Source organism: Vanacampus margaritifer, chromosome 15 (genome assembly GCF_051991255.1).
Source record: "Vanacampus margaritifer isolate UIUO_Vmar chromosome 15, RoL_Vmar_1.0, whole genome shotgun sequence".
NCBI classification, from domain to species: domain Eukaryota; kingdom Metazoa; phylum Chordata; class Actinopteri; order Syngnathiformes; family Syngnathidae; genus Vanacampus; species Vanacampus margaritifer.
The window spans coordinates 7,372,107-7,381,063 of NC_135446.1; the positions used below are offsets into that span (position 1 = coordinate 7,372,107).

At 37.5% G+C, this 8,957-nt stretch overlaps 1 protein-coding gene across 2 annotated transcripts; it reads right to left on the minus strand.

Annotated features, from left to right (window-relative positions):
• Positions 1-2,101: 2,101 nt before the first annotated feature.
• On the minus strand, positions 2,102-6,753 carry LOC144035304 (uncharacterized). Of its 2 annotated transcripts, none has more exons than XM_077544893.1 (8): positions 6,644-6,753; positions 5,668-5,766; positions 5,481-5,511; positions 5,321-5,383; positions 4,184-4,228; positions 3,613-3,675; positions 3,068-3,112; positions 2,102-2,520 (listed from the first exon to the last, which is right to left on the minus strand). In XM_077544893.1, the coding sequence occupies exons 1-8, from the start codon at positions 6,692-6,694 to the stop codon at positions 2,393-2,395; spliced, it is 525 nt and encodes a 174-aa protein (XP_077401019.1). In that variant the 5' UTR covers positions 6,695-6,753; the 3' UTR covers positions 2,102-2,392. The 2 variants fall into 2 exon arrangements, with proteins under 2 accessions (XP_077401019.1, XP_077401020.1); XM_077544894.1 differs by lacking the exon at positions 6,644-6,753 and adding an exon at positions 6,418-6,520.
• Positions 6,754-8,957: the final 2,204 nt, after the last annotated feature.

An 8,957-nucleotide genomic window follows, 5' to 3' on the forward strand; every position in this document is an offset into this window, starting at 1 on the left:
CTCTCAATACAGCTTGGCATGTAGAATACGTCTGCTGTTGCCAACAGCAGACGTATTCTACATCCAAGTTGCCCAGCAATGAGTTATACTACACAATATGCAAATGGTACAGCATCAAAGGCATCCTGGCATTATTCTATTGGCTATGTGTATACTGCAGTTAACTTTAGCTTGCTCTCATTGGTCTTTCTTCCCCTGCAGAATCGTTTGCTTGCTCCTCCTGGTTGTAGTTTCCTCACAGTATTTTCCCACCAGCTGCCTCTGTGTTATCACCTCTGGATCCTCTCCGCGACTGGCACCGTTTGTTCTGAAACATTCCATTCTCGCACACCCTTGCCTCCCACATACACAGGATGCAATGAACTACTTCAAGCTCAAACTCTTATGTTCCTTCACTAGGGACCTGACATTTTACCAGGATTGTTAAAAAATGTAGAAGTTCAAATTGGCGCCATGCTGTAATTTATAATTATTACCAAACAGGAGGGAGAGATTCACACGAAATTCTTGTAATAATGCCCGATTTTGGCTCATTGACTCACATTATAAATCACAGTTTTTGATATCCTGTAAACCTGATGTGTTATAATGCATTTTCCTGATTACTGATGCAATCGTTTCTTTGACGAGTCATAAACATGAAAATAGAGGAATTTGTGTGTTGAGAGTGTTATACCCAGAGTCTACTAGGTGGGGCTATAGGCTAATAAATGAATAAAAAATGCATGCATAAAAAAATTCGATTGTTACGACTTATGGACTTGTTTGAGCCTCTAACTATGTCATATGAAATATTCAAATTAATCTTTTATTTTATATGTAGATATACAGCATAGTTAGTCTTGCTATTAGCATAATACTGCTATTGTGTTACACTTGTATACATGTCTAGTGGGGACATCTCATTGACATAATGCATTTCCTAGACGCTTACCCTAACCCCAACCATCAAAAATGATTGCCTACTCCAATTCTTTACCCTAACCTCAACCATAACCCAATTCAAACCTAAAATCTAAAACAAAGTTTTGACCCTCAAAAAGACGTTTGGACTCATGGGGACCACTAAAATGTCCCAAGGACACGTGGTCCCCACAATGATAGTAAAAACACAGAAAATGGTCCCCATGATGTGATATAAACCCCCGCGCGTGCGTGCGCACACACACACACACACACGTTTTTGCTACATAATGAGGACTTGGTGTGCGAGGGATTTTTGTGCAACGTGAGGACTTCACTTCAAAAGTTATTTATGCAACTCCTTTAAAAATATATATTTTAAGAGATTTTTTTGGGGGTCCGTGCTCATCCAGAAATCACCTTCAAAAGCCATATTTCTTGTTTTTTTTTCAGGTTTTTGTCACCTCATGGGGACATGTCATGACAAACCACCAGCAAAAAAATATTTTACATATATATATATATATATATATGCACACACACACATGGCAGTATTTAGAGCCTGTGTTAGGTCAGCAGTGGTTAATCAGAGTATTTGACAGACATCAAAGTGTGTTCTTGTCATTATATATGTACATATATATATAGATTAATCACGATTAATCGCTTAACAAAAAAGCCTTTTTTATCATAATTTTTTGCCAGCCAAATTTAAAGGGCACCTGTTATGTGTTAATTCTTTTGACATTTACTGTTATGAGGACATCTTCAACATTTTTTGATGAACTGCACACGCTCATCCTTGTCTTTTTCTAATCAGTTAATTACTTGCATAATTAAAAATGGGAAAAAATATTAATATTTTGACGCAAACATTTATTAAATGCTTTACTTTAATGCATGTAGTTATGTTATCCGCTGTTAAGCTAAAGGATCATCTGTGGTCAAAATTAAGTGTGATTAATCTGCGTTAATACATGATTAATGCAATCATTTTTTTGTGATTAATCTATTAGTTAACGCTTTATTTAACTTTGACAGCCCTAATCTGTGCATATCAGAGTACAAATTCCAATGTTATTTTTGGAGAAAATTATTAATTTGAAAATTATGTGCAACAAGTGAAGTGCACAATATTGTTTGCGCATTTAAAAATGCAGACTGCACAGAATGAAGTAAATGAATACTGTTCAGGATATCAGTTTCGAACACCTCTAGTCTTTTTAATTGCACGTTTGCCAAAAGAAACAGGTGCATGCAACAGAAAACAACAGAAAAGAATACAGAAAACACTGACTGTCAAAAATAAAAGTGCTTGAATTTGTATATTCAAGAAAGAAAACCCTCACTGTCAAAAATAAAAGTGCTTGAATTTTTAAATTAAAGAAAGAAAACCCTGACTGTTAAAATAAAAGTGCTTCCACGTGAATTTTGAACATCCAACAACCTGTGAAACAAAACTTAACTGCACTCATTTTTTTGTGGAACCTTAAAAGAGCTGATGAAGTCCATCAAGTTTTCTCCACAGCCAGAAAAAAAGAAGCAAAAAAGAAAAGAAAAAGAAGAAAAAAACAAGTTTTCTTCTTTCGTCCACTTCCTCTTTGACTTCTGCTTTCCCTAGATAAATGGGAACAGTAAATTAAAGGGATACTTTACTAATTTTGCTGATTTTAGGAGTAAAAAGTTCATATTTTGGATATCAACAACTTGCTAACGTCATTATTTCCCATGCACAATTAACATTTTTAAAAAGACATTTTGCCTCTTGTCGACTGAAAATGACATCACGTGTTGAGGGTTCAGGTAACAACCAATCACGGCTCAATTTGTAAATGTTAGGTAAGCCATGATTGGTTATTACCTGAGCCCTCAACACCAATCACATTTACAAATTGAGCCGTGATTGGTTGTTACCTGAACCCTCAACACGTGATGTCATTTTCAGTCGACACCAAGTGGCAAAATGTATTTTTAAAAGTGTTAATTGTACAAAGTACATGAAAAATAATGACGTTATCAAGTTGTTTAAAGCCAAAATATTAACTTTTTACTCCTGAAAATTGCAAAATGAGTTAAGTATCCTCTTTAAGGTTCTGTAACAACTTAGTAGTTTTTATACCCAGAAAAAGATGACCCATTCCCAAGCCCCGAGATAACAGCTTACCTTCAGACGTATTCCCGGCCAGGAGCGTCTTTCCATCCGAACCACCTACCAAAGCACAGACATAAGCACATTCAGTTTAACGCAATCAGGTGTACCTCTATATTTCAATTGTGGATGGGCGAGTACCGATACCAGGTATCGGTTTACCATCATCATAGATTTTAATAGATAGATAGATTTGATGCCAGTGCCTTGGTCAATGTTAAAAAAGCAGCAGGTAATAAATTGCCCAAATATGTCTTTACAATAGACTTTTCATTTGACCATTTATGACTCAAATATCTTCTAATCAGTAGATTATCACCTTAGCTGTTATAAATTGGTACTCCTGCAAGCCTCGGGGCAATATTTTTCAGTCTGCATTCGGGCTCGAATTTCCTGCCCAGTTGCGGATGTGATGTCATGCACGCTCTCGTGTTTGCTCTCAATGACTCGAATTGACAAATAATAACAATAATAATAATAATAATATTTGGGATATATTTTTGCCCACACTGTTTCATGTAAAACAATAACCCCTCACAAGCCACTGGAGAGTCGTATACCTTGGGTTTGCTTCGGTGTGACAGACTCCTTCCACACCGGCAGCATCTCTCCATCTGACCGACCTATCAAAACAAATGAACACATAGAAAAGCAATTTCAGTTTGACCCAATCAGCCAAAACATTCAAACAAGCCAAGTGGTTAAATGTTGGCTCATTACAACTTAGTAGTTTTTATACCCAGAAAAAGATGACCCATTCCCACGGCTCAATTTGTAAATGTGATTGGTGTTGAGGGCTCAGGTAACAACCAATCATGGCTTACCTAACAATTACAAATTGAGCCGTGATTGGTTGTTACCTGAACCCTCAACATGTGATGTAATTTCCAGTCGACAAGTGGCAAAATGTCTTTTTAAAAGTGTTAATTGTACAAAGTAAATGAAAAATAATGACGCTATCAAGTTGTTTAAAGCCAAAATATTAACTTTTTACTCCTGAAAAATTGCAAAATGAGTTAAGTATCCTCTTTAAGATGCCACTGAAAGTTAAGACACAGTTCTGTAACAACTTAGTAGTTTTTATACCCAGAAAAAGATGACCCATTCCCAAGCCCAGAGATAACAGCTTACCTTCAGACGTATTCCTGGCCAGGAGCGTCTTTCCATCCGAACCACCTACCAAAGCACAAACAGACATAAGCACATTCAGTTTAACGCAATCAGGTGTACCTCTATATTTCAATTGTGGATGGGCGAGTACCGAAACCAGGTATCGGTTTACCATCATCATAGATTTTAATAGATAGATAGATTTGATGCCAGTGCCTTGGTCGATGTTAAAAATGCAGCAGGTAATAAATTGCCCAAATATGTCTTTACAATAGCCTTTTCATTTGACCATTTATGACTCAAATATCTTCTAATCAGTAGATTATCACCTTAGCTGTTATAAATTGGTACTCCTGCAAGCCTCGGGCAAATATTTTTCAGTCTGCATTCGGGCTCGAATTTCCTTTAACTTCTAAGGATCCACATTAACAGGAAATATGGATGAGTTTACCATCTCAGCAAATGATTTAACAGCAAGATGTGGATCCACGTTCCTAGTCTGAAAATGATTCAGGTTTGACAAAACTGGCATTGATTAAAATAACCTTGTATGTAAGATGTACAGGATTACGGTTGCGGCATATTTTTTTCGCCACCACTTGCAAACAAACTATACGAAAGGAGTATAGGGAATATGTCAAAGAGAATTTTCTTGTTCTGTTCGCAGATAATTTTGCTTATTTGCAGTAAGAATTTTCTTATTTTACTATATTTTTTTCTTAAAATTTATATAGTCATTTATACACACATTTGTATACACGTCAATTTGATTTAAAATGTTTATTTTGTTTACATTTTGATATCACCTAATTTAAGGATATTTTTTTTACTTAGCGTAACCAAGATATTGAGCTGATTTGGCATATTTCCCTGTGATTTATATACAGTCTGGACATAAATTGAAGTTGTTCACTGTTGAAATTGCCATAGAATATTGTTGTGCAACGTTTCAAAGAATAAACGGGAGCTATTCAGAAATTCTGTGTCTATCCATAAATGTCCTGGGAAGCGAATAAAGATTTGAAATTTTTTGGGGTAGGATATCGTCAAATTATCAAATTGAAAAATAATAACAATAATAATAATAGAGATATATTTTTGCCCACACTGTTTCATGTAAAACAATAACCCCTCACAAGCCACTGGAGAGTCGTATACCTTGGGTTTGCTTCGGTGTGACAGACTCCTTCCACACCGGCAGCATCACTCCATCTGACCGACCTATCAAAACAAATGAACACAAAGAAAAGCACATTCAGTTTGACCCAATCAGCCAAAACATTCAAACAGGCCAAGTGGTTAAATGTTGGCTCATTACCAACATCATCGGAAGTGTCTTTGTGAAATGTCTGAAAAACAATTCAAAATGTATCAAATTACTTCACAATGAAAGAAATTTCACAAACAGTACAGATGGGTTCTCCTCAGAAGTTACCACAACAACTGAAGACCTAAGTATTGTTGCACTTGATCACACAGTATAAAAACAAAGACTTCTTACTCACCTCATTTGACACATTTTCTTGAGCCTTTTTATATCTGCGCTCACATGCATCATGGTGCTCTCTTAATTTTTTCATGCGCTGCATCCAACGTGTATCAGCCTGAAAACACACAAAATGCATGTTTAGAGATGGTAATTATGTAGTTTCTTTTTAGTGTCTTTTGTGGCATTTTTGGAACACACTAGACATAGACTATCAATGTGGCACGTGTGGAGTAAAGGAAAGGAAAGCTTAATTCATGAAACTGCTTCCTTTTCACACTGAACTTGCGGTCTTAATTCTCCCATGAAAGGGTTGACACTAAATAAATGTCTTCCCATGCTTTCTATATTCCATTGATTTTGTCCCATCTTAATTTATTTAATTAATTGCTTTGACTTATGCTTCATCTTTACTGGTAATGTGCAAGTATCCAACAACAACTAATATCAGTTCCTAGATTCCTCACTATGTAATACAACATTGTAAATACTTCACATATAAGCTTTTTTCAAATACTGTACTTTATTTTACAGAATAAAAAAATTAGTGCAGAGACTTTATTATGGACTATACTAAATGTACTATATTAACTTTCTAGCCCTGGCGGATGCGGTGGGAAACAGCAGTTTTGCGAAGAGAAGGCTGAAATTGGCTCTCCACAGTAGCGAAATGGCTGCCGCGCCTCTGTATGCACCTAATAGGCCAACCATGTACTCACAATAAATATAAATATGTTCCTAATATTGAATTAAGTAACATACAAAGTACCTTATAAAGACGTAAAGTAGACGGAGCCATTATGGGATTAACGTTTAGTCATTATCCACCTGCAGTGGTTTGCAAGGTTAATTGAGGTTAATTGCAATCTAGAAGCACTAGTTGCCGGACACTAGCTCTAGCACACCACAGCAAATGCGGTCACAACGTGTCCTAACAGCAGGCAAATAAACTTCACAGCACCAAAATATAATGCAAGTAAAACATATGTACTCACCATTTTTCTACAGGGAGGTTTCTGAATGCTGTCTTCGTTTGCCTTCTCCATCTCGTTTCCAACACGCGCCCAAATGAGAGGAAGCGCTCGATTTACGACACAGCGCACACCAGAGCATCAACGCATTTATCCACAAACAAAACAAAACCGGGACGTCCGAGTCTCAATCCAAGCACACCCTCGATTGCGCAGTGCAATTTGGAACTTAGGGAGCGGGTGGGGGATGTGGAGGTTGTTGTAATTAAGTCTGGAAAGACTCATTGAGATGTTGCTCTATATTTTTTATGCATTAATTAAAAAGCATATTGTATTGTTTCAAGGAAACGCAACGTGTTGATATGATAGATATATAGCTTTATTGTCTGTTCCAGGTGAAAACAACAATGTTTCTATTTTTTTCCATGGCTGTAAAAGAAAGTTTAAAACTCACATTTAAACATTACAAACATCCCACACATTTAAAATTAAAACAGATAAAAACAATCAATAAAACATGAGTAAAACATAGTGCCGTTCATTTTGTATTATTAAGAGCGGCTATTGCAGAGGGGATGAAGGATTTTTTTGTAAATGTTTTTTTCTGGCCAGTGGAACTCTGTTGCATCTACCTGATGGCAGCAGCATGGAGGGAGTGGTGGAGTGGGTGGCAAAGGTCATCAGTGATGAGGGTGGTTTTCCTCATCACTGAGCGTTCAGTTCAGACTGAGGGGGTTGGTCTGTTTGGGTGATTTTACTGGCCTGATTTATAATTGTAAGGTTCAGTAATGGGTAAGATTTAACTAAATTTGTCAAAATATATATTTACTTATAAATTTGTTTCCAGAATTATTTACACATTTATGTTTAGTTTTTATTGTTTTGTTATACAAGTAACTAAATTGACGTGTTGACTCTGCTGTTCTCATTCACTTACTAGCTCCTGATTGGATAGTGTTGTCAGGAAGTGTTGCCACTGCAGCTGCATGTGACGAGTAAACAGCGTTGTGCCAGAATGCGCCATCCTGCATTTTCATTTTATGTCTCATCTTATCTTATCTCATATTTTTTCTAGTGTTCCATCAACCACCAACGAACCCTCACGTTGTATAATTAAGAATTACACATTTTAATGTCGCCGAGTACCCTTCCGCGGCCTCCCAACCAGTGTTGGGGTGGACTGGGTCCCCTCAGTCTGTTCCTCCCTGCCTGTCTGCATGGCCTCCCTCTCTGGTATTGCCCATGGTCGATAGGGGGTGAGCCGATCTCGGTGGAGGACCACCACCCGGTTCCTCTTTAACAGCGAAACACCACATCATGTCCCCATATCATGTCTCTAGTATTGTGCACGGTCCCCCCCAGTGACTCATGAGTTCTAGAGTTCTACAGCCCCTCCGTCTCTCGGGGCTGTAGACCAAATGACAAATGTGTGTGCCCACGTCAAGGTCTTTACCTCTGCAGCCAACGTCGAATGCCCTCTTCTGACGACAGCCGGCTTGGGTGATGGTCTGTCAAGCCACGTCATGCACTTCCCGAAGTCAGTCCCGCAGCTGGCTATAGTAATCCATGCCAACCTCACCCCCCACCTTCGGCTTAGGAGGGGGTCCAAAGATAAGGTCAAAGTCCCCCTTATGTTTTAGAGGCATGTTTTGCCAGGCGCTTTAGGCCTTAATGGGTTAAAGGTGTGTATAATTTATTTCAATTTATTGGTGAACTAATAGAATGCAATGACCTAAGTTTGAAGTAAATGTATTTTGAGGCACACGCACAACTGTGCCTCAGAGAGAGCACGCATCGCAAGCCTACCACCAATTACTAAGTTTGTCTCCATCGTGTATCCGCAGCAGAAAGATGGTGGCAAAAAATGTCAGCCTTCTGTAAGGTGAGGCACAACAAGTGTAAGATAATTAGTGAAAATCGATTATATTTAAAAAAACAAAAAATGCACAATGTGATAACAAATACATATATATATATTTTTACATATTATTGAAATTAATTGTTTTTTTAAATTAAATAAACATTGAAAATCAAACATTTCTACACTTTCTTATTGCAACGGCTGAAGAAGAGAAGTGTGCTGTTCTACAATGGTGAGTTGGCAAGATCAAACAGTTTGTCTTAGTCAGGGTTTGGCTGCCTGGCGTTGCCCCCTGCTCGTCCACACGTGAGCTCCCAGCTCAAACAAATCATATGTTAAGTTAGTTGCTGTAAGTGCATACTAAATCAATAGTCCTGAAACTCCATAATTAAATTTTACTTGACTCTTATTCTGCCCTCCTCAGTGGCGGTCTATGCTCAATTGAAAGAAACCATTAAAGGGAATATATATATATAT

Coding starts and splice junctions, on each gene's coding strand:
- LOC144035304 (XM_077544893.1), bottom strand. CDS start 6,694: ATGGAGAAGGCAAACGAAGACAGCATTCAGAAACCTCCCTGTAGAAAA. Junction 5,384..5,480: donor AGACACTTCCGATGATGTTG/GTAATGAGCCAA, acceptor TTGTTTTGATAG/GTCGGTCAGATGGAGTGATG. Junction 2,521..3,067: donor GGCCGGGAATACGTCTGAAG/GTAAGCTGTTAT, acceptor CCATTTATCTAG/GGAAAGCAGAAGTCAAAGAG.